The following is a 25,636-nucleotide window of genomic DNA, read 5'->3' as shown; positions in this document are numbered from 1 at the left end:
GGCCAGATCCTGAAGATGAAACTCAAATACTTTGTCCACCTAATGAGAAGGAGGGACTCACTGGAGAAGAGCCTAACACTGGGAACGACTGAGGACAAAAGAAGAAGGGGACGACAGAGAATGAGGTGGCTGGATGGAGTCACTGAAGCAGTAGGCGTGAGCTTAAATGGACTCCAGAGGATGGTAGAGGAAAGGAAGGCCTGGAGGAACGTTGTCCGTGGGGTCATGATGGGTTGGACACGACTTCTCAACTAACAACAACATAGATGAAATGTATGTGGATCAAGAGAATGGATGTTTTTAGGTAGTTCTAGGAGAGAAAAATATTTACAGCAAGAGGTCTTTGAAATGTCAAGGTCCAAGCCCTTTTCCTCCATTTTCTCTTTATTAAATTGTACATACTGAATCCATCCTCCAATGTTATACAGATACTAACATTGTTACCATTTGAATTACAAGTAAGCAATATATAATACATAACACAAAGTAAAATTAAACAGATATCCAGGTTTTTGTATCATCAACATTTTCCCAGGTTATTTAAAATCTCCTCCTTTGCTGCAGGATAAAGATTGATTTCTTTGTTGACAGATTAATATGTAGTAATTAGCAAATTGGGTGGATTTAGCCTTCTGATATTACACAGTAATTTGTTGGCTTGCTCACCCCTGGAGCAACAGGATTTTGATCAATACCAGTTATGTACTAAGAATGTTCCTTCAGCATGTGCCTACATACATAACAGATTTGATTGGAGGCTATTGTATCAAGGTGAACTCCGTTCTATTGCTGTACTTAAAAAAATAAATACTTTTCTAAAAATCCACACCATTACCCAGAACACGTAGTGCAAAAAGGAGTAAGCATACACCATGTTTTTACCTCAGTCTTGTTATTTACATTTTAGCCTTTGCAGTCAGGTGATTTATTATTGAAACTGACTCTCTCAGAGAATCGAGATCTTACATTTCCTTCCCCCTTGACTGAAAGTAACATGTGGCCCTTTATTTCCTGTTTACCTAATTCTGTGATGAATTTCTAGCTTTTGACCATTTGTATCAAAACATAAGAGAGAGAGAAAAATGTATCAACCCTGGATTAATTTTCTTGCAGACATACAGATGAGCTTCACCTAAGTATTATTTTAGTTCCATAAAGGTTTCAATAAAGCTGCAGACGGTCATCTCTAGATCAAATCCCAAGGATGCTTGAGAATTTCCACAGCATGCTAAGACACTACCCTACCATCTGCAGCAAACCATGACTAAATATATGTAGAATCCCTGCCGTTATAAGGAATTCTACCAGTAGTAAGGAAACGGTATGTTTACTGCAGGGGGAAGAATTGAGCGACAGGTAATAATAGCATGCTTTATGGAAGTAGCTACCTGTTTGTTCCCTGTAGATTATTTATTCGTTTTTATATGTCACCCATCTCACTGTTAGTGACTGGGGTGGGGGTGTTATGTAGTTTTAAGGCAAATATAATGGCTTTCCTCGTAGAGAAGTCTATAAATGGACTTTGGGCAAAAGCAAACCAGCTTGGTGTCATCTTAACAACTGCTGACCCAGATATTTTATATGAACCTATTCTTGATCCCACTTTTATTTCTCACACGAGTGATACCTCTATGGAAGGAAACAAAATTATGCCCAAAGATTAATCAGGATATTAACCATGAGAAGGACACCTCCTATTCCAGGTATATTTTCTTGGTTATCTCTTATCAATGGACACAATACTGCTCCTTGCAGATTCTAAGAGAATATTTAGCCTCCCTGTTTTTGTGGTGTGAACTATCCTAAGGCGATCCTGTACAGCGTTTGAGCCTCCAATTGGCTGTTGTATCACGAGGATCAAATCTCCACCCACCTGAAGTTGTGAAAGCGCTAGGGCCATTGCACTATATTGTTGTGTGGTTAAGGAACTTCAACTGTCAAAATTCTCATCTGTCTTCTAAGCCTTCTAAGTCACCTTAGAGTATCAAGTTGTTCAAAGAATTTGTAGGAAATTCTTGTGCGAGGAGTAGCTGACCTTAAGAGCTGGACACATGGTACTGTTTTCAACAAACTCTTTAGAAATATATTTATTATTAACTTAATATGCCATCCATCTCACTCTTAAAACATCTAGTTTTATCCTAAGTCTAAGTTCTGTACTGTATTTTGCTTTTTCTTGGGGTTTTATATTTTGGCCCTCAGCACTTTTCCTGTGAAAAAAGGCAATGTTATGGAAGATCAACATGACTAACTTGTTATCTCCGCACCAAATTATGCCTAGTGGGTCCTCTCCAAGGAGGCAGCTCAATAAAAGGCAAGACTTCTGAGGGGAATAGTACTTAAACTTGAGATAATCGGAAACATCGTAGCATGAAAAAGCTAGAAAAAAGCTTAGCTACCTTAGAAACAATGGTTACCAAAGGGAGCAACTGGCCTTACTAGTTCAGTAATGTCCGGAATGTGGAGGGAGAATGCACAACTTGCTTCAAATTATTTTAAAGAACAGATTAGTTCAACAGAAAAAAAAACACAAGCAGAAAAGGCAAGGCTTCAATTTTACATAACAAAATTATTTTTCACATACTACTTTAGTGTGGTACTTGGGAAGGATGGATGACACATGAGAAAAGATGACCTTGTTGCATGCTGTAAACAACACTTGCTTTTTTTCCTTTAAAGTTGTCTTGGTACCCAAAATAAAAGTCTTTTATAAATCTTTGGAAATCTTATAATCTTTTACAAAAGATTATACTCATCTTACTGGTCCCATTTGACTGTCCTTACCGTGTGTGTACATACTACCTTCCAAAGAAACTCATTATCAACCACCAACTAACTAACCCTAACCAATTTCGTTGTATTTAAGTACAATGACAATAAAGATTATACTTAAACACCACTGTGGGCTGTCGTCATTTAGATTTGGCAGTACAATTTATTATTCTTTTTTTTCTAGGTCTACATTTCTAACTGAGGAAATCGATATTTAGGCTGTATTCCTCTTCAGGATAATTTTCAAACCATTTCCCAACATTTTGTAAAAGATACAGACACATTGGAACCTTGGTGTTTCCTAGGAATGCTTTCTGAAAGAATGTGTTTTGCCAAAATTCTTCCAAAGAAATGCTGCAACCCCTAAGGAGCAAAAGTTTATTGGTGCGGTTTTTAACCCAGGGAAATGGGATCAAGTGCTGGCTTGACCAATGAGCCCATCCAAGCAAATACAGTAAGTATTTGCTTTATACTCAGGATAATTGAAAAGAGCTCAGAGCTGAGTATGTGGATTCCCTTCCCTCCTCCCATCCGAAGAATATTATTTATCTAAAAAAATGTTTGATAGTGCTAGCATCTTCAAGCTCTACCTAGCTGGCTGGTTAATGTACATTTTAAAGTCCTGGGAAATTATGTTCGCTTTTTGCCAACAGAATGCAATTCCCAAGCTCAACAATGAACACGTCCACACTAACAATTGTTAAATTAGATATTTCTTTTTCACCATGTTTATTACTAATGTACAAAATATACAAAACTTAGAGCGAGACATTTTGTTCCCCCTCAGGAGAGAGATTGCTGCACCCACTTCAGGATGAGGGGAGATGAAAGATGTTGTGAGAGTCCACATCTTATGAGACCGTTTTTTTTTAAATAAAAAAAAAACAAACCACAACCAACCATGTAAAATCAGGAAAACAAAAGTTACCCCTTTAAACCATTAAGTCTCCGGATTGAGTTTTCACAGAAAACAGTTTGTAGGTTTCCCCCAATGGCAGACTTAGCACCAAGGGAAACCACATCTGTGCAGTTCAACATAGGGCACTGCAAGGGGGTATGTTACAAAGGGGCGGATGGGGCATCCTGGTTCGAGAGGGTATTAATTGTGCAAGTGGCGGTGGCTGGAATTCCCCGTTCTCCCATTGGGCCCTTTGAGGCAGGATCAAATGGATTTCGGCCCTTGGATCTCCCAGAACGATGCACGAGCAGTTGCTGCACCCTGTCCCCTGCCTCAACACACACACACACACACACACACCTAAAAAGGACAGTTTTCCTGCCGATGATGATGCCAGCTCTTCCTCCAGACCAAAGCAAGTTCATCAGTATCGGTCTGGTTCCTGGGAAATTGAAGAACACTGCCCAGTTAAATCAAAGCTGCGAGCACGTATAATTCCCCTCTTCCTTTTTTGCTGGTTCCACAGGAATATTTATATAAATTGCTTTTAAAACAAAAACAAAACACAAAAAAACACACAACCGCCCTCTTTCAAGTCTCTTTGTGCTTTCAAAGTCATTGGTTGCTTCCACTCCCCAGATGGGGAGGGGGAAGATGCCTCCCAACAGTCTCCATTTTGAGGGTGTGTCAGTTCGTCAGTAGCAGCAGATGCCGAAGGAGGAAGTCGTCACGTTCCCTTGCTCCAAGCATTTAAAGGGGCCTCACAGAAGCCATAAAAAGCAGGTGCAGCGTCAAGTCAGCCAGAAAGGGGAACCCGAGGCAGAGTTCAAGGTCAATGGGAATGTGCGCCAGATGCCACAGTCAGGATAGGCGAGAGGGACGCAGGCTCCTGATATGCTAGGGCAAGGGGGGCCCATTCACTCCCGGGTGGTAAAAGGCACAGTTGTTCTCGTATCTGCAGCTGCCTTTCATGGTGAAGTGGCGACATACAGGACGCTTTGACCTATCTGGAGGGCAGAAGGGAACAAACAGGAGTGGGTCAGCCGCAGAAGCAGGAACTCCACGCGGTATCACTTCCCCCAAGCAAGCCTACTGCGCTCTCATCTTAGCGCAACTCCAGCTCAAGAGCCCAACATGCACGGCACAAAATCACAATTTGAAAACGGCTAATCGCCTGGCTTTAAAATAAAATAGGTTTATTTTAAAACCCAGCTCGACATTCCTGCACTCTGAAGTATTTGCTTTTTAGAAGAACCCTCCCACCCCTACATCACTGTAATAAAATGCCACTCTTAAAACTTTTATCGGCTGCCTGCTTCCCCATGCAACTCAGAATGCCAGCACCAATCCCTCTTAGAAATCCCCATCACCCGTGGGCGCAGGAATTAATATTTACCTCCACCATGGCCGCCTCCGTGCCCCCAGCCGTGGTCCCCTGGGTGACCTCTGCCATGGTCCCCTGGATGTCCCCTGCCGTGGTCCCCTGGATATCCCCGGCCGTGGTCCCCTGGATGACCACCTGGATGTCCCCGGCTGTGGTCCCCTGGATGACCGCCTGGATGTCCCCTGCCGTGGTCCCCTGGGTGGCCCCCTCCTCCGTGACCTCCGTGGCCACCACCGCCGTGTCCCCCTCCATGGCCACCGCTGCCGTGTCCCCCTCCATGGCCACCGCCCATGCTGTTGTTGGGAGGGCCCCCCCTACCATTGGGGGGACCACCACTCCGTCCGCCTCGCCCTCGGAAAGGAGGCTCTCCACCTCTGCTGCCACGGCCACGATGGAAAGGGCCAGGGCCGGGTCCTGGGCCAGGACTGCCACCTCTCATGCCTCCGTGGGGCCCACCACGCATGCCACCATCGGGAGGATCCCAGTATCCATCATTACACTGGGGAGGAGGTGGGCCCATCATCCGCGGTCCATTGGGCACACCAGGGCCTGGAGGCATATTAGGACCGCCTGGGCCTCCATGTGGTCCTAAGGAAAGCAGAAGAGGTGCGAGGTAAGTTAGCTTCAGACCTGTTAAGACCTCCAGTCGCCATCTTTGCAGCCTTCTATAGACCCTGCCCTCTTCTCTTGCCACCCCACCTCGAACTGTTCCCTTCCCTTAATAACAGATCTCTGCTTACCAGGCATAGGCCCTGGCCCTCCAGGAGGGAAGTGTTGCATATTTTTGGGCCCTGGTGGGAATCCGTTAGCGACTGGGCCAGGTCCTGGTCCTGGTCCAAGCAGCCCATGTGGAACTGTAACAAAAAAAAGGAAGCTCTTCATTAAACCAGTATCATTAAAAAAAAATCCACTAGCTGGACTAATATTCAGACAGGGTTAAGGTATCTTTTTTTTCTTTTAAGAGCACTAAGTAGACTTGTATCTCCCATTTTCAAATCTATAAAGGGGAATACAAAGTCTGACCCATCAGATGGGCTTATGGGAAATGAAATGAATTCAGCTGAAGGCGAGTTAAAAGCTAAGGAGAAACAGCCCATTGATCTCGGCTATTCTTTTTACCTCCTGAAGGACTTGGTCCAGGCTGGCCCTGCAAATTGCCAAGCAAGTGCTTAATCTTGTCTGAATAATCTGGCTGCTTCATCAACTCTTCTGTTTTGTGATTGTTGGAGCCGCCCTGCACAAAATAAAAGAGAAATGGAAGAAATTAGAACATGTGTTGTATCTTACCCCTCCTGCCCTATCTTCCCATTACTGCTCTGAACCTGCTTTAAAATGTTATGCCCCAAGTGAATAGTGATTCAATCTTGAACCCTTTGCACAAGGGTCTCACTTGGAGCAGAAAATGGGTTTCAAGAAAGAATCCCATTTATAGGTTTCACTTACTGATAACTTGGAAACTCTCATTGTTATTGTTAACTATCCTGGTCTTATTTTCTGGAACCTACGTTTTTTGGAGGTGTTTGGGCATAGTTTAGGGTTCTGTGCTATCTTCAAGGCAGATGGCACGTATGAATCAAAGGCCACGTTTCACACTTTCTCAATCAGGCATCGTTTCCACTATTTAAACAACAACTATCCTACGACGCTTCTAGTTACCATGATGGAGGTGAGAATCTCCTGCATGTTGATGGAAGAAGAGCTGGGGTTGGGGCCCTGCGGATTCTTGCCTGCCCCCATGCTGCCCATGAGGTTGGCCAGGACCGGGGGGAGCTTGGAGCCCCCAGCTCCGTCCGGAGACTGCGAGGCGGTGGATGGGTTGAGTCTTTCATCGTAGGTGGCCTCATCCATGGAGCATTCCTGAGAGAGGTGACAGAGGAGACACAAGGAGTCAGGAGGGATTGGCTGCTGGGGAGCTGAGTGCTCAAACCCGAGGTGGGTGAGACTGGCAACAAGAACTTGGGGGCATACAAAAGGCTGGAGGGGCTGGAGGACCCTAGGGCAGAGCAGCTGTGTTAAGAAATGTTCCCCATCTCCACTCTGTTTCTGTTACGCTCAAAAGGAAGCAGAAACGTTAAGAGAGGGAGATAGGTTACAGCACATAGGACTTCCAGTACCCTTGTAGAAAGCTAAATATAATGGAACTTGGGAGCCTTATCTGTTAAGTACCCTGAGCTAAAAGAATAGTTGTCCTATTTTAACATTTAAAGGCAAGCTCTGACCTCTCATTCCCACTCTATTATAGCCCACATAGTTTTGTCTGTTTAAAATAGAGGGTGGAATAAAAAAGAGACCAATTATATTTACCTCATCTAAAGGAATCAGCTTGGGTGGCACTGGCTCATAGGACTCTGGGTCTGGTTCATGAGGGCTGTCAGGAACACTGAAGGAAAAAAGACAAAAACATCAGCTTAATGTTAAATAAAAGATGACGAGGGGGGAAAAGGTCAATTTATATTGGCTGAGATAACTGAGCCTGGAATGTTAAAAAGTGGTTAAAATCTCTGGACAATGTATGAATTAAAAACTTTCTTCTTCCTCCTCCCACAGAAAACACGGTCAGGAGAAAAATCCAAATTATTAGCAACAAAACTGCGTTTAATAGAAATTGAACAGACAACCCACCACAAAGCAGCTCAACTTTAGGATCCAGAGGCTTATTGGGATTTAGAGCATTACAAACACTTATCTCATAATCGCATGGCATTGAGGATCTATCGGACAGTCAAAAGGGATGGCTTGAGACCAGTTGGCTCCAAATCACTATCTAACATTACTTTATATAGCTCACCCCCCCAAGCACATGACTTTCGGGATTTTGCCACGTTGCCATGATAACTGGGGCAGTTTCCCTTCCCTTCTACCACAGTATCTCAACATTGTTACTTCAGCAAGTATCGTTAGCATTTAGTTCCCCATTTCCCACATCCCAGATCACCACATCCTGTCAAAGGTGGTGTGGGTGGGGAAAGGGGATCCACACATTGAAACATATACTGCAGATTACAATTTCAACAGACAGAATAATATTATATCCATCTTGGGCTCTTCGGGCCTTACAAATATCCGTGACCACAAAGCACAGGTCAGCAAGCCTTCATCCAAGAGCCAAAGACTATATTATTGTTTTTCTCACAACGCCAATGGGGGTTGGACTAGCTGTATCATATCTTTCAACATTCTTTTTATTTCTCAGCAATAAGTCATCATTGCTCTCTTCCCGAGTATGTTTGTGAATTGACCTTTTTATATTTAATTTATTAGTAAGTCAATTGTGCGTACGTATTTTCCAATTAAGGAATAGCTTAGAATCTTGAGTATGCATCCCCCCCCCCATACAGATATATTTCAAATATGCCCAGTAGTTTACTCACCTCTCTTTTGAGAGAAAGATCTCCTGTAAAATGCCTTTCTCGCGCTCAGCTTGAGTGAATTTCTCCTGACTCCCACTTCCTGGCTGAACCAGTGGGGCAGGCAAATCAATAGGCTTTGGGTAGACCCAGGGGACCTTCTCTTCCATCGCATCATGGCTAAGTCGACGGGCTGTCTCAAAGGCATGGCGATCCAACATTATTTCTCGCTTGGCAGCCTCACCAAAGTCCTTGATCTTATTTACATTGACTGTAGGAGATTGAAAAGAAATTATATTCAGCATTTTATTTGTTTGTTTGTTCATTTAATCCAGCCGCCTATCTTATTTGCATGTGATTCTGGGAGATGTACAGAATGAAAACACAACAATTAAAAACTTCAACCATTAAAACTCATTAAAACAGTTAAAAGCCATTATTAAAAAATACAATAACAAAAAGACAGGGGAAAATAAGTTCAACTCATGCACAGCACAACCATTTAACAGGCTCCATGCCTCTGTAAGACTTAATAAAGTTCCCTGGAACGTAATAAATATCTAAGATTACCTAACTTTCTATGGCCACAAAACACGTAATTTTTTTTAAATAAAGAAGTAGTGAATAAGCATATCTACGTACAAACACAGAAATGTGTATCTTTGTTAAGTATATAAGTAAACTTTTAAAGCTGAAAAATCTTAAAAAGTGAATCACTGGGATATATGTGCCTTTCTGTAAAATTGACATTTTGTGAGAAGCAACATCCATTATGGCAGCCATTTTAGGAAACCATCCAAAATATGGTTTAATTGTCTGAATGTACCCAAAGTGGGAGATTTCAATTCCTTATCCTATTCCACCCACTTCAATTACAATATTTTAAAGATCTTTGCCATTAACTTTTTGTTCTGAACATAGGAAACGTGTGCATCTCTCAGGGGAACACCCAAACTTAAATATTTGTCAGCCTTTGACCAATTTATCATAGCCCTCACATCACAATCTCTACATTAGCTTCGGAAGCATAAATATTAAACAATTACTAGTTTACAACAAATATCTTTACAGCTAACCATGAGGGGGATCAGAAAGGTAAAATGGGGGTCATGAGCAAATAAAAGTTGAAAGTCCCTGCTCTAGACAGATGACAGGCACAACTCTGTTCTGTGAGACTTCCTAGGATCTTTGCAATTTTCTTTTTTGGAAAAGGGGGAAAAAAACCACCCACCTCTTTCTGTCTCGTCCAATTCAAAGTAGAAATACTCCCGCAGTTTATTCTCCTCAGGCCAGCTCACTGTTTTCTTCTTTTTGCCCTTCTTTGTCAACTGGGTTGAATCAGCTGGACTCTCAGTCGGCTTTGAATCCAATAAACCTCCATGCTCTGAGGAATCTGAAAAAGCAACAATACTTTAAAGCATGCCAAATGCGTCAAGTACTTGGAATAACAAAAGAGAGGAAAAACCACCATCACTCAAAGCACCTTAGGCTGCCATGGTGTTCCAGATACCACTTGCATAAATGAACACCAGTGACTGGCTGGTCAATTACCTAGGAAAAGGCTGCTAGCCTAGGCAAGTATGGTGGAAAACATCACACTATAGATTCAGCCCATTTTGTAACGTGGAAGGCATTATTCTCCCTTCACTTACTTGTCTCCATAGGTTCAGGCACCTCTACAGCTGGCACGGGGGTACCAGGTCGATCCACATCCATTGGTTCCGAAGCTGGGTTCAGCTCTGGTGAAGATGGCTTGACGGCAGCGGCTTCTGGAGCTGGCTTCCCTTCAAAAGGACTTGGCTGTGAACCGTGAGAAACAAAACGAATTTAGTTGATTTCTAAATTTAAAGCCATCTCTGTAAAAAGGAGGATTGCTGGCTCTGCATGTTTTCCTACCTTAGCTGCAGTTGGAGACAGGACTTTCTTCTTCTTTTTAATCTTGATTTCTGGGACAGGGGCAGAATTTAGGGCATCCAAGAAGCCTAATCCTTCCATAGCTGGAGAGTAAATTGAGAAGGGCTTAAGAATCATCCTGCACTAAAAATTTCCTAATGATATGAACAGCCTTCCTTTTCCTTCTCTCCCGAGCCACTACTACTCTACTGACGTCCCGGTGTGGCTTTCCATTGTCCCTTCTCAGTCAGTGCCACCAACATTCTCAGCTTTTACTCACTTTTGCTCCCAACCATCACCCAAAATCACTTCTGTGTAAAGTAACTATTTTCTTTCTCTATATTGAAATAAAACGGCCCTGTTTTGCCTATCCATCAAACATATCCAAGGTGCACAATCTGAGCATAAAATTGTTCAAAACCCGGCTAAGAAGCATGGAACACTTTGTGCATTGAATATTTGCACATTCCTATTCAACATGAAAAGATTTTAGTTGGGGAAACTCAGCAATCAACTAACGAGCAAGATCAAAGCACTGGTCTTCTGTTTTCACTGCTTTTTACCCTAGCCCAGGTTGCTCCTCAACTCCATGGCTATGAAAAAGGAGAATGCCTTACGCTGTGCGGGGATGATCTTCACTTTAATTTCCTTGGTAGCATTGGGCGTGGTGTTGAGGGGTTTGTATTTCTTCTCAACAGGTGGGTTATCTCCCAATGGGTTTGATATGCTATGGAGAAAAACAGTCCTCAAGTCACTCAAAAGAAAAGACGCTGAATAGTTCACAAAGTTGAATAATGTCTTTCATGTCAAACAGATTCCCCCTTCCAGGTAAATGGTTTGATCTACTCTCTTTAACAAAAATACAAAAACAAACCCCAAGGTAGAAAAAAAAGCAGTTGCTTCATTGTATGCCATTTTGTGAATATGTTGCTTTTTTCCTGTGCCTGTCCTCTACTTCTTTAATCTATTCTAAGCCTATCTAAAGCACCACAGGTCTCTTTGGGTGCAGCCAAGGCAGACCAAATATTCTCCATTTGTGTGGGGGGATGATGGAATATTTGGAATTTTAAGAGGATGTCATGGGAAGGTTTGGGAAGAGCTTGTTTATTTGTTATCAAATCTAGCACAAATGATAAAGGAAGAAAGTAACCTAACTGGTGTTCTCCCTGCAATCTGTTTTCTTTTTAAAGCCCGGATTAGATTTCTCAGAGCACTTCCTATAAATACTTTAATGTTTGCATCCAGTTATGACTTTAAAATTAAGTTCTTTAATTGTTTGAATACCAAAGCATTCCAGTTCATAGATTAATTGGAGAATATAAAGTATTTATAAAAATGCAAACTGAATAAACTCTTAGAGGTCCTTGGTGTTCACTGAACTTGGTTGTTTTCTTATAAACGTTTCATTGCCCTGACGAGGATGCACACTAGTTTCAGTAATGAAATGTTTGCAAGAAAACCACCACGCTCAGAGAACACCAAGGACTCTGAATTTCAACCCTGAGCTACAAATATTCTCCTTTATCAGTGAACAAACTTTCTTGAACTTCTAAGTCTCCAAATACTACATTTCTTTTGTTATGCACAAGAAGCAAGAAATTCTCCCCACTAAGGTAACCATCAAGTTTGGGTTACAAACTAGAAAGGTGCAGGCTTACATCCTTTGAACAAATGATATTACCAGATTCAGTCCCACATATGATAAATTAAGGGACAAAGTGATTTTCTTTCCCCTTTAAGATCGTATTACTTACATCTGTCTTTTCAATGGTATTGGCTTGAAACTGTATTTATCGGGGGCTACTGCAGTATTTATGTTCTTTTTCACAGGAATTAGTGATGGCGTCTCCATTTCCAAACCTACAAGCAAGCAGCAACAGTTAAGTTGCAGAATAATTTAAAAATCCCAGGAACGTTCTATAAGCATGCATTGAGTTGTTTGTACAAAACTAATGAAATTCTAGCTAGGCTACCATTAAGGTAAGTCTAACCTTATTGTACAGCCATTAAAAACTCTAACTGCATTTACCTGTGGAACGAAATTTGGCATGGCTAGGTGCTGTGGTGCGGAGAGATTTTGGTTTTTCTTTCTTCTTTTCAGGAGCCTCCTCAGGCTTCACTTCTGATTTGGTTTCCTGAGGTTTCTCCTGAATGGAAGGTGCTTTGCTTCTGTTTTCTTCCTTTCGTTTTTTCTTTTCTCGTTCTGCAAAGGACAAACAAAACCAGCGGCTTAGAAGGGCTAAAGGATTGGTGCTTTTTAGTTTTTCTGAAAGCACCCCTTTTACCACACAACATCCAATCGCATTTTTGCCTTACAAAGATACTTTAAAAGTCTAACATTAGAATGTCTGACAATATATATTTCTTGGCCTTTTCGCCAAGATCAAAAATTTAAGCAATAGACTGGGGAGGCAGTTTATGAGTTAACTGGGAATGTTTAAAATATTCTCTCTCTCTCTCGTGTGGATTGTTTCCTAAATAGCATCTCTTTCCCTCATCCCCAAGGTTATCCATTTATTCCATTACACCTGGAATACAAAGTAGATGATAGACTTTAAGCAACACCGTGGTCCCAGATTATTATAGTGAGAATCTGATTTCACTATAAAAGACCTTTCATATTCTGTGCTTCTGTGGAAATACAAAGTTACTAACCTGTAGGCTGGGAGCTACTCTGAGAGCGGATCACACCCATCCAGTCGCTCACCAGTATGGAAGCCAGTCGACGAAGTTCTAATAAGGAAAGAATGTATAAAGCACTCAATTAATTAAAAAAAATGTTTTCTCAAGTATGACCCTACAAATCCAGAATGGTGTCCAATATCAGAGATCTATATATGGTCAAGTGACAATTACCTTCATCTTCACTTGTTTTGCTGAGCTGCTTCACCAATTTGGCAGTATTGTTCTGAAAAAAAAAAAAAAAAAGGAAAAGGAACAGTCTGTTAAATGACTGTTACAATCTACAGGGTGTATCATCACAGATTATCACCCCTAAAACTGGGAGTATTGTTTTGAGTACTGAAATATATGAACCTGAAGAAAAGTTAAACCCCAGTCTTCTTCCTTCTCTCCAATTTGGGACAAAACATTTTTTGCTTTGATCTTGGAAAGGTCAAATTAAAAGGATAATTTCCACCATTGTGCAGCTAACTAACCTGTTTTAGATGATCCACGGTCAGAGGTAAGTGTTGGAGTGTGAGTAGAATCTGCTGGAGAAGGGGTACGTTACTGGAAGCTTTCGAGCTTGTTAGCCACGTGTTAAGGAGCTTATAGCCACCAACTCTGATGAATCTGTAGAACGAGGAGACAAAGACATGGTTCATAGGTAAAATGATATTAAACCTTGCTTAAACGTAGGTTGCAGAATAATTACGAGTAGCTGGAGACACACTTTTAAGTCAAGCAAAAATCACATTACTGTAATGGTTGCAAAGAATATGTGTAGTATATACAAACTCACATGCTTAAATAGCATACTTTACATTTTATTTGTTTCATAATAGATAAGTGTATTATTAGAATTTCCAGGAATACAGAATTAGAACAAGTATTATGTCTTCTGCTCTCGCTATCATCACTGCCCCCATTTACACTCACATTCATACTCTTTCATTCCATTCCGTTAATAAATTACCAGTGTATCGGAATCTGACTGAAAGCAAATCAAGATGAACAGCAGTGAGAACAATGCCCAAAATCCATAATAAAGTCCATGGGATCAAATTAAAATAAAATAACATAACTTAATGGTACTGTTATCAGAATTTGTTAATTAAAAAACCCACTTGCTTTTAATACACTGAACATCTTGCTTTTGAAGCTAGCAGACCTAACTTCATTCCCCACAAGCATTCAGCAGAACTTACTTTGAGAGTATATCTTGTGTTCGGGTCTGCAACAGAATGTTCAAGTAGATGCAACGACTGACCATCTTTTGCGCGTCTTTCATTAAACTGAAATTGAAAAAAAAGCCAGGAATGGAAACTTTCAATTTGGTTGCAGATAAAATGAATGACGGATTAGTCTGCAAAGTATGTAAAAGCCAGTTAAGATTGAGAGAAATAGTTGGGGGAAAAGGAAATAAAACCACTCAATTACTCCATTCTTGAACATCATGTGTTAATGTAACTGTAAGAAACTGCAAAATGCTGACAAACTTTTTAAAAAATTAGGTCTATCAATTTCCTTTTATATTTTCCCACCTAAGTGGCCTTGTTCAATTCATATCAGTACAAAGAAAAATAAAATTTGGTCTCAACAAAAGTATTAAAAGTAGTACAGTATTTCAGTATGCCAATAATTTGCAGTTATAGGCCATTAATGGATTCTTCAGACACTTACTTAAAAATTTTAGTGATGCCTTCATTAGTTTTGACTTCTCCATCTTTGCCAAGGAAGCAATCCAGTCCCTTGAGGAGCTCTTTTGGATCTATGGGTCTACCCATGTTTGCAAATTCTGTCAAAAATAGGAGAGAGGATATTAGCCAATTTCGTTGAATTTATTTTGTACAATGACAATAAAGACTATACTATTAAATTCTTCTTCGGGAGGATAAAAAAAATCAACAAAACTTTTAAAATGTTTTAAAAAATAAAACTTTCCAAAAGTTGGCAAGATTTGTCATTGTAGTATAGCAAACAAAATGCAAAAACACATGGTAAAAAGTCACTCTCTTACTAAGTGCAAAGAATTATCATGTATCTCCTAATCAGTGAGTCCTTCAATGGGGATTCTTGAAGTTTTGGGGATCCAATAATATTTCACTTTAACATCTATGAATAGTTTGGTAAATATTGAATAAGTGCTGAGTAAAGGAAAAACAAAGAGCCCAACTCCTTCATGAAAATTCATGTTCATTTGGCCTTAAAACTAGTCCATTTCTAAAATATGTAAAATACGCAAGCATTAATTTTGTTGATTCAACTAAAATTGAGTAAGTCCATTTATCTAAAGTCCACAGCCACCTATTCAGTCCAAATTCCAGAGCACTGCCCATCTGCCTTCCAACTAGGATAGTGTTTCTCCTATCCCCAGAATTGCCATTTGTGTCTTCAGCTTTAAAAAGCCATCCCAAGGTATCAAATATGGATTTCTCAGTGCAAATGTATTCACAAAGTCTCACTGAACTCAATTTATTCCCTGCTAAAGTATCGAAGACTATATTCTTCTTTCTTAAGATCAGAATACCCACCCCCACACTATTTGTCTTGTAGCAGACTATTGCATACAAATACCAGCCAAAAACACAAAAGATACTACCCAATGTTACCAATGATGAACTATATCCCAGTGAAACTCCCTAGGGTGTTTATGGGGTCTCATTTGCCTGACATCTAATTGATCAAGCATAGTAATAAAGTTCTGTTTGTTACATTTCTATTACCCTATACTGGTGGCCTCTATAACTCATTTGATTCTGGATTCACATAGTACTTGCCAAGTGAGTGCCAAAAGTAATTTGGTAGTAGTTCAAATGAAAAGTATTTCAAGCACCCCAATATTCGGTACACATTTTCCATTTGCCCTCAGGTCTTAGTGCATAAGCGGGAATCAATTAGCTGATCTGCAAATTACAGCCAAGTGCTCATCTTAATCACAGGGTTTGTTTATGCTCAAGTTGTTGAATATGGCTGAGACTATATTATGTAGTTCAGAAATCTGCCCCAATTCTTTGATTAAAGAGCATTGTTTGAAAGAAAAACCATCGGATGGTCGTATCAAAAGATGTGTAATAAATTTGTGTTGAATGTACTTCTTGATCTTTTGTTGTCAGAGCTTTATATAGGTATGTTCAAGGAACATAATTTTAAATTTGTAAAATTATATAAATTTAGATTTATCTGCTCCAGTAACATTTGGGCCACATATGGCTGGCAACTACTCAAAAGCATTGGCTCTCAATTTCAACTATACGTCAAAGCAGCTATTTCTTAATTCCAAATGTGGCTCATCTAAAAACTTTTTAAGGTGTGAAAACATACTGGCATTTTGGTCAGCTCATTAAGCTCTGTAAATAAGGCCTATACTGTGATATAAGTTTATAAATTTCATGGTAAATGGAGCATTGTTCATCACCCCTTTGCACTAAAGGTGTACTTGTTGAAATTATAGTAGCCTGTAGTTTTAACCATCTTCGTTCTACTGGATTAGATATGAACATATCGGTAACGGGCTTGCAATTGTATTACTGGGCTTGCAATTGCAAACTGCAATTGCATTTAGAAGTATGTAGACAGCATAATCAGGTGCATCTGATTAAATTCTTGTAGGTTTGATGCAGTAAAAAACTGTCCGTCTTAAAAGAAATGAATTTGTCCAGGAATATTCCGTTTTGAATTCAAAATGAAGCACAATAAATGTACCTTAATGAAATAACTTATGTCATCTTGCAGCACACGTTTGCAAAATTAAGTATTGCTAAGTTTTGGCCTTCCCCATTAATATGCCAAATATTTTTTTTTAAAAAAACTTTCCACAGCATTAAGTAACTGCATCTCTGTGGTAGAAGCAATGACCAATAGTCAATGGAGGAGTCTTCTTTTTTTCCCCACAGAAAGCATCTTCAGTTCTTTTAATATAGGAAATTGGACTAAGCAGATATCCTACTTTTCCAAAGCCATGTACGTTAGGTATTTGTGTAGAAATTATTTTCCCCTAAAGCAGGAGGGCCCAGGTCCAAGTGTACTCCTATGCTTTGGATAGAGTAATTCTAAAAAGTCGATGGCCGGAGGAAATCAATATCCAGTTGTATTTTCACATGGAGGAAAATACTATCCAGGTATAGATGATAGTGGAAATGGGACTGTAAAGTTGTTACCAGCCTGTGACTTGTAGAGTCCTTGTGTGGCTTCAGTCCAGGTCTGAAGAATTGCTATTGAAGGTCTGTATCATGAATCCACCCAGTAATGGAAAGACCAAATGAGGTGGGCTTTGGAGACTGAACTCCCCCTTTCACCCCACAACATGGCCTTCCATATGCAAGGCAGCAATACATTGTTGAGGAAAACTTGCACTGATGAAACTTGGGCTCAGCCTGCTTTGGTGAAGAGGACCTCAGTCTCCAGAGCTGTCATTCTGGCACTTTTTCAGCACTACAACCCCGGGAGAGAATTAGAAATAAAAATGTTACTCATCATTTATGCCATTTCAGTTTCTACACCCCCACATGTGCAGTGGTTTTGCCAATAGTACTTTGACACCTAGTCCAGTAACCAGGGGAAAGCATTCTTTTCATTCATTCTGCCCTTGATTGCCATTGCCTGATTAAAGACTGAAGTTCTGATTGCTAACTGAAGTTTTGTTAGTTGCAAACCACACTTCAAAAACATTATTACATAATGATGCTGTAATTTTATTTTTTGAGATAGAACAAGGCGGGCTTTCATATTTGTGCTCCATTTGAACTGGCATTAACGATTGCAGCTCTGCAGCTCTATAACTGAAGTCATTCCGAGTGATGGGCGCATTACAGATCATGTGAGATTCCAGATTGTTCTAAATTTAACCTTCCTTAGCAGATTAACAGATTATGATTATGTTACTACAAAAGTTGTATCTTTATGAAAGTAAGGAACTCCTACATAATTTGAGAACTTTATAATGTAAATTTTTTTTAAAGAAGTAAATACTTAAGAAATTAGTGTGGCCATCATCTTGAATTTAATCAAGGTTTACAGGATAAAGCTTCACTTTTAAGAAACAAAGAATCCAGCAGCACCTGAAAAGATTAATAAATATAAGGCAAATAAACTTTCAGATAGTATTGGGACACGTAGCAAAGGATATATTCAAAATATTCAAAGGATATTCAAGAATATAAGCTTTTTAGTTTCCCCTCTTTTTAAAAAGTTTTAAGGCAAGTGGCCCACAATATATCAACTAATTCAAAACCAATTTGTTTCACAATGTTCATCCCCAAGCAAAAGCTTCTAAAATTCTGAGTTCATTCCCCCCCTCCCCCGTGTATAAACAAAAGTAAAACTTTTAAACTCAAGTAATATGTAAACTTCACACAAAAGATTTCTGCCTGATCAAAAGTTAAGATTGGGGAGGGGGGGGAAATCACTTAAAAAATGTTTGAAGAACCAATCTTAAACTTCCGTTATCAAGATTTCGGTAGGAATTAAAGGCAATTTAACAAAAAGACAAAAACTATTATTACATAATTTCTTTGGCAAGTATACATAAAAAAAAGTAAAATGAGTTCCAATACAAGAGCATTTGAACTAAAAGGATGAGTGTCGTTTAGGTACAACATTTCAGCAAAACTGCTCATTCTTTCGACAAAATGTTGTTTTAATCTTGGTCCCTACTTCAAGAGTTGATTAGATTTTAATTTGAAGAACTGAAGTGGCAATCCAGCTGCCATTTTTATGTTTACATGTATATTTTAAAAACTGCAAGACTAAACTGTCAGTTTTATGGCAGTTAATTATTTGAATTATAAAACTATTAAAACCTCAAATTTGAATCAGGTTCTAAAACTATAAAGCTATGAAAAAGGTATTGTTTTAAGACATACTAATCAAATTAGGTTGATTAGTATATTAGCAGCAAATAACTTTTGCTTCAACTGATTCCATTAACTTAATTTATTTAAAGTATAGTTATCATATCTGAACACAAGTTTCATTCCAGATTTATCAACAGTTGTTTTTCAGAAACATTCTGAAAACATGTTTTTTTATAACTAAAGCCAGTTAGTAACGGTATATATTCACTTGGAAGTACCTCTCACTAAATCTGCTTTCAAATATACAAACAATGAGCAAAACTACAATTGAACAAAATTAAAATTCAAGAATTACCAGCTGTTTTGAAAATAATCAAAACTTGGAAGGAGGTTAAGTAAAAAAGCAATTATACACACACAAACACACACACTAGAGTAAGTAGTTTTCTAATGTAATTTATAGTACCAGCTAAATTAGACTTTTATTTATTCATCATAATTGCCATTTGGAACAGGGCTTTCTATGAGGTTCAGCTCGGGTTGACATAGGATTCATTGATAATGTTCATAATTATACCTATGCTATTTTACCTCACATCTGAAATGTGATTGGATTAAAAAACCCAAACTTTTTGGCTCAAATCTGAACTCTTCGGAGACTGTGACACCATGCTTTGTTAATAATTCTGCATTTAGCTAAATCTCAAGTAAAATATATGCAAGTCATTCATTGTTGGGGGAGGGAGAGGGCTTGAGAAATTAAAGTTCCCATTCTATTTCTTAATCATTAAACTTTACAAATTTTGCATTATCAGTAGTGTCTGTCATCCTATTTTTATTAGCTTAGCAAGAATGAAAAAACATCTACAAGAACATGTAAGTTTAAGCTTTACACAGCAGCCTCTAATCCTAAATGTACATAAGAAAAAGTAAATGCATCTTTGTCCTCATTCAGTTTTTAAATTTCATTTTAATAATGTATATGGAACTAATTTTATTATGAAGCACATGGCTGAGCAATCAAGTATCTAACAAATTTTAGATACATTCTACTTGTATCCTAAATTGTTGGTTTCCAGATGCTTCGTACTTGGTATGCTTAAAATTAAAGGAAACTTTACTATTTCATGAAATTTTCAATTTGATAAATGCTCTAAAAATAAGAAATTCAGTCTCACACTTACAAATTTCTTATAGTTGTTATAATTGATATAGTTCAGTACAGAAACTCATCTGAACAAATTATCTATAGCCCTCAAGTGACAATAGACTTTAAATGTTTTTCTAATCCAAAGTTTTAGAAGCTACATATTAATTTAGAATTAATGTCTTATTTTTTCTTAGTATTTAATATTATGTCTACATTTTATACCCAGTAATATGGTAGACAGTTCATTATGTTTAAATAAGTTACCTTGATCACATAGGAACCTCAATAGAACAAAGCATAATAGTACTTTCATCTTTCCAAAGATTAACCTTCACAAAGATGGGCGAATACTAAATATTTAGCGGTTACCATCACTCCAAATTGTCTGACAACTGCACAGTAACTTTATATCCAACTTGCAATGCAGATACTGTAATTTTTGTACATTGTACAATGCAACAAATTATCTGACTAAAAAACGTAATTTGATAGGAATTGTAATGTGGGGAATGTCCAGCATATCCCACCAAGATATTCCCATGAAAAAGGTAACAAAAAGCAGGTTGTTAACTGTTGTTCAGACGCAAGCCAGTCAGGTCCTCGCCATTATGCTCTTTCGGTTATCATGAAAAAAAATCCTAGACAGCTTTCCCAGAATCTTAGAGCTTGGATTTGCTAGAGCAAAAATAAGTTAACATTTAAATTCTCAAAGCCTGAATGAAAAGCAGAAAAATGAAGGGCATTGAGAGGCAAGGTATAGGTACTAGAAACATTATCTATGTTGCATTTCTCTCTCCAAAGTACTCCAATTGACCTGAAAATTAATTATCCAGGATTTGACTCCAGAGAATCATTCATTTTGTACCCACAGACTAATATGAAGATTTTAATCCAAGAGACACTTTTATATATCCTACAATTCTATTAATTTGTTAGCAAAGTGCTTTAAAATGTGTTCCCAAGGGAATTACTAGTTACAATTCCTGTTGATTTACTAGCTATTACAAGTACTCAGTTCATTACTGTACCGTGCTAAAAGCCCCTACTCCAAGAATGCCATGTCAATCCATCAGTTGTAGAGATATTTGCTATAGACATAAGCAAATAAATCAATTCCATTTGAAGTCAGAATTTCTGGATTGATCAGCTTTCATTTTCAACCATAAAACTGAACTTGTATCAAAACAGTCTAAGGACATTCTGCGTTAAGAGGCTAAATGAGCCACTTATTACAGTAGTCTTTGAATCAGTAACATTTAAAATACATCTTCAGGTATACTTAGAAACATATCCTTTTAAGGATCAGTTTAGGGAGAAAAATGGCAATACTCTTATGCTGCTGAACACCAAGAATTCCCCATTAAATTGGACATACATTTGAAGCCCTCTTAAGTGGATTCATTTAGGGTTGAGTTTCCATCCAAATTATACTTACATGGAAATTAGCCTGAGAAATTTCCAGTAAGTATGTTCAGGAGTGAAGGTTATATTCTTTGTCCATATGAGTATTTTCTCCTAAGAGATACCTCTCCATTTACTTAGTGCTCAGTAAGTAGGGGAATATATTGCCATGTTGAACTATTATCAATTTTATGCTCAACTTCTAGTTCAGTCCTGATTTCCTTCAGATGTTAAAAAAAAAGACCAACTTTGTCTTATATAAAAAGAGCAAACAGGGTTGGCTTTCCACATGTGTTTTTACATCACAGAAGGAATTTCACCCAGGTTGTTCAGTGTTATGACATGTCATTGCCTCATCTAACTGACATAATAATATAGCTCAGTATCTGATACAGCAGCTAAGGCACAATAGTAGTTAAGGCTGAAATCTGTGGCAGCACAATTCTGTTGAAACTACAGCTTGACCTTCCAGAATTAACATTTAAGAATCCTAAACAAACCAAGAATCTAAAAGCATTGTTTCTTATCCATATATGGGAATCCTCTAAATAATGGATTTGGGGGAAAGCTTTGTATTTTCCTATGTATCTTTTAATTAATTTCCTGGCAAGCTGCTGTGCTGTTATTCAAACCAGTAATTGTATAAAAATGAATCTTAACTTCAGAATAGCCCATTTCACAATGCAAATAATACTTATCTGTTAGCTCCCAAAACTATGACAGTATTAACCTTTGCCCTATTTTGCTAATTTACATTGTTCCTTATTCTGTTGTAGGCTGTTCTAGTCTGAGACAAGAACTTCATAATCAAGTGCTTTTGAATACGCATGATTTTTATTAAAAACACTTGAGAGGGAACTATTATTTTCTGCCAGGTTTACACTCAAGCCTTCCTTATGCAGCAGCGTACCTATTCCCCCCAATTAAATTGACTTTGTATTGCAGAGCATCTTGAGATGCCATGAGGTGCACCAATTATAGCATTTTATAGTCAGAACTGCCACTGATTTAAAAAGGGGGAAGAGGGATGTTTACATATGAAATGCTACCACCGGAGGCAATAATTTCAGCTTTGTGAAATGTTTCCCCACAGTACTAAATAATCATTACTTGTATGAGGAAAAATCACAAAGGCAGCGTTTCTTAAATTCTATCTGATGTTCATACAGACGCATGTAAGAAACGTTTACGGAATTAACCAAGCTGGGAGGGAGTAATTTGAGCAGCCTCAATAGATTGGAAAACATTTAAAACCCATTACAGCCTGCATGCATCAGGAGTCATTTCATGGTGTTGACATGGAAGAGAACAGCAGCAAAAATAAATGAATAAAAACCAAAGTGGTCTGGAACAGAAATGAAGGTTGTGAAATGTAATTAATACCATAAAGATTTTGCTTACCAGGTGGAATTGTGGCTGTTCCCCTCCCTTTGGTGAGGTAATACAAGTAGCTGGATTCCCATTTTTTCCTAATGAGCACTTCTTTCCTAGTACATTGTACAGGAACGGTGGAATGTGGCAAATTAATACAAGATTTACCCCCCCTCCATTTCCTTTGTGTACATATGGCCAAAGAAAATGAAAATACAATACCCCTCCATTTTTTTTGTAATTTCAGCAAGTGTCAATGACACTAAATATTTGGGATCCAGTGGTAGCATTTCATCTTTCTTAAGTTAAATCTGACAAAACTAGAAAACATGCTTCCCTGACCCATATCCCATTTCGGAGACCTCAAATGAAAAAGAGGAAGGGGGAAAAGAAGACACAAAAAAGGTTGTCGGTCTATCACAAACATAGCCACTTAATAAATCTGTCCCAAAACAAATATCACAAACAGGCAGGTATCACAAAAACCCAAAGTTCTCATGTGATGTTGAAACCTTAAAAAAAAATAACTCAGTGGATTCATGATAATACTTTGCACTTTTAGCAAGCTGTACCTAGAGATTTCCCAAAGATGAAGCAGTAGCGGAAGTTTGTTAAATCATTTTGGAAAAGTGACAAAATGGTTAGCCAGTTCTGCCCTCCCCCGACTGCTTGCTCAGGGCTCCAAACATAAGTGAAGGGGAGGAGCTAGCTACAAGCTGCTTACATCAGCTCTTGAAAGCCTCGTGGGTTCTTGTATAGGAGAGAGAAGGCGCCGCCATTTTAGAAGCATAGGCGATTAAGGAAATAAAAGCAAGAGCCTCCAGAATCTATTGAGAGGAAACTAGATAGCAATACAACCCCATCACATGCACAAATGCTACCATTTTATATCAGTTCTACCAACTAGAACCTATTTAACACAGTTCAAAAAAGGGGATCCTTTGTTTGGTGAGTGCCGGAGACTCAAAAGAACCTCATTATTCACCATTGTAAGGTCAGTACCTCCTGCCCCTCCTGTTTTTTCAGTAGATGAGGTAGACGAAATAAAAATGGAAACATCCTGTAAAGGAAAATTGTAATGCTGCTCGTCAGGGACAGAAAGATTAAAAGTAAACACTGCTGTACTGCAGTGAGGGGAGTGAGGAAAAAAATAGATGAAAACATTTAAAAAGCAAATTAAGATCTCATTTGAATTCAATTGGTTTCTATTTTTCTATTACAGTCCTTTAAAAAATATCAAGTTTAAAATGATTTTCCAAACTCATTTTGCAATCTTTATTCCTAGATTGCTTTTTCATATTACAAGCCTACATACACATTGGAAAACCTTCGTTTTTAAAAAACACAAACCCCTTAACAGACATCCTTAGAAATATAGGTGCTGACACAAAACCCATCCTAAAAAAATGACTCGATCTGGCTACGTTATTGCTTTCTTTGTCCCAACTCTTGCCCTGCAATCTTTATGTACAGATTGCTTATTTAATTCAAGCACTTCTTGTCTCCCACACAAAGAAGCAGCACTTTATAGTTCAGTCACCACCATCTGTTATGTGGGAGCTCATTAACCCTTGACAGTCCTGGAGAGGATGGATTTTCTAAAGAGACCATCGTTCTCCTTATATATACATTTTTGGTGGCAAAATGCCTGCGTCTTAAGGGTTAACACCTCAAACAAACCCACTTTTTTCCCAATTTTTTTTTGTCTTTTCTTCGTGCCATTAGCTCACTTCCACACGGATGAATTTTTTTGGTCAGTTGGTTGAAAATGCGACACTTACTATCCAATTAATTTTCTCGTCGACAGCACCTCAAGGTTTAGCTTTTTTTGGATTAAGCTGTGTTTTTTAAAGAAAAAAAATGAATTTGGTTTTGCTCATTTTAAAAAAAATAAGCAACTTTTTGCAATAAAAAGCTGCTTGATAAAAAAAAAACATCAGGGAAAGTTGTTGCTAAATATTAATTTTGGCTTTATGTTTTTAGTGGCAGTTGTTCTCCTTCAGATCATAAAGAATTTTAACAGCTTCCCAATACAGACGATCAGAAATGTAGATGGCTTTTTTGTGTCGTCTCAGAGGCTCAACTGTGGGGCAATTTTTCTTTGTTTCACGATGTTCAACGGTGTCTCAAGCTCAAAGGAAACCTAGAAAATGAATAATTACAATTAATTTCAAAAAATGTAACTTTTAAAAAGCAGATAAAATATAGCATTTGGCTACAAAATTGCCCTTTCGTAAATCTATGTTTCTATCGGGTTAAAAGAACCAGAGGAGAGGGAATAATTTGTCGGATGTTAATTTAACGTTTTGACGTTAAATTTTTGAGTGGTTTGGGATTATCATTATTATTTTGCTGTTGTTGTTAGGGAAAACTGAGCTTAGGGCTTTCTTTGAAGGTTCAAGTTTCAAGAAAAGATATAGGATTTTCAAATGTCAATAACCCTAGAATGAGGGGAGGGAGGGGGGGATTAGGAAATAAAATTATCAGACCGTAATGCCCTTTTTGTCCCCCTCCCAAGCCGCTCCCATAATAACCTTGGCAGAAACACAGTACTCACCTTTAAACAGACCCCAGAATGGCCGATGGGAGCGCGCGCGGAGGCTTTTATACGGCGGCACTCCCTCCGCTCAACGCCTCCTCCCACCGTCGTGCGCGGCGTCCAAAGAACAAAGCCTTGGCCGCCTGCCCCGCCCAACTGAGTCTCCCGTTTGCCCAAATACGGGATAAAATTGATATCGACGCACACGGTTCGAATTCAATTTTGAAAAGCAGTTCAACGGTCTGCGAAAAATTAAAAAATAACCTGGGATAAGCTCGTGACGCAGTTAGGAAATCAGGAACGCGCATGCGCGAGCGGCCGCCAGGCTTGTCGTCGTAAAGCGTTGCGTGCACGCGCACGGCCACGGGATTGCTCCGCCGTGGAGGCGGGGAAGCAAAGACAAGCGAGATGGTCTCTGGATTTTG

General features: G+C 38.8%; 1 protein-coding gene across 3 annotated transcripts; it reads right to left on the bottom strand.

Moving 5' to 3' along the window:
• Nucleotides 1-3,469: 3,469 nt before the first annotated feature.
• On the bottom strand, nucleotides 3,470-25,622 carry PPP1R10 (protein phosphatase 1 regulatory subunit 10). Of its 3 annotated transcripts, none has more exons than XM_081934056.1 (20): nucleotides 25,230-25,622; nucleotides 24,454-24,815; nucleotides 14,639-14,753; nucleotides 14,164-14,250; nucleotides 13,453-13,588; nucleotides 13,151-13,202; nucleotides 12,950-13,027; nucleotides 12,324-12,497; nucleotides 12,049-12,154; nucleotides 10,912-11,021; nucleotides 10,298-10,398; nucleotides 10,054-10,201; nucleotides 9,633-9,794; nucleotides 8,426-8,672; nucleotides 7,359-7,434; nucleotides 6,711-6,911; nucleotides 6,174-6,288; nucleotides 5,795-5,908; nucleotides 5,067-5,642; nucleotides 3,470-4,677 (listed from the first exon to the last, which is right to left on the bottom strand). In XM_081934056.1, exons 3-20 carry the CDS (start codon nucleotides 14,740-14,742, stop codon nucleotides 4,568-4,570), a joined length of 2,697 nt encoding a protein of 898 aa, XP_081790182.1. In that variant the 5' UTR covers nucleotides 14,743-14,753; nucleotides 24,454-24,815; nucleotides 25,230-25,622; the 3' UTR covers nucleotides 3,470-4,567. The 3 variants fall into 3 exon arrangements, with proteins under 3 accessions (XP_081790182.1, XP_081790184.1, XP_081790183.1); XM_081934058.1 differs by having other exon boundaries at nucleotides 5,373-5,642; XM_081934057.1 differs by lacking the exon at nucleotides 6,711-6,911.
• Between the last annotated feature and the right edge of the window lie 14 nt (nucleotides 25,623-25,636).

This window comes from Natrix helvetica, assembly GCF_964273705.1.
Source record: "Natrix helvetica genome assembly, chromosome: 1".
NCBI classification, from domain to species: Eukaryota; Metazoa; Chordata; class Lepidosauria; order Squamata; family Natricidae; genus Natrix; species Natrix helvetica.
Note: the sequence above shows the minus strand (reverse complement) of the source record. Positions and strands in the feature narration are given on the sequence as shown.

What these genes read in the sequence shown, in the direction of transcription:
- PPP1R10 (XM_081934056.1), bottom strand. Translation starts at nt 14,742, where the DNA reads ATGGGTAGACCCATAGATCCAAAAGAGCTCCTCAAGGGACTGGATTGC. An exon ending in CAAAACAAGTGAAGATGAAG is followed by an intron (nt 13,028 to 13,150) that starts GTAATTGTCACT and finishes TTTCCTTATTAG; the next exon opens with AACTTCGTCGACTGGCTTCC. An exon ending in ATCTTTCTCTCAAAAGAGAG is followed by an intron (nt 7,435 to 8,425) that starts GTGAGTAAACTA and finishes TTTTTCCTTCAG; the next exon opens with TGTTCCTGACAGCCCTCATG.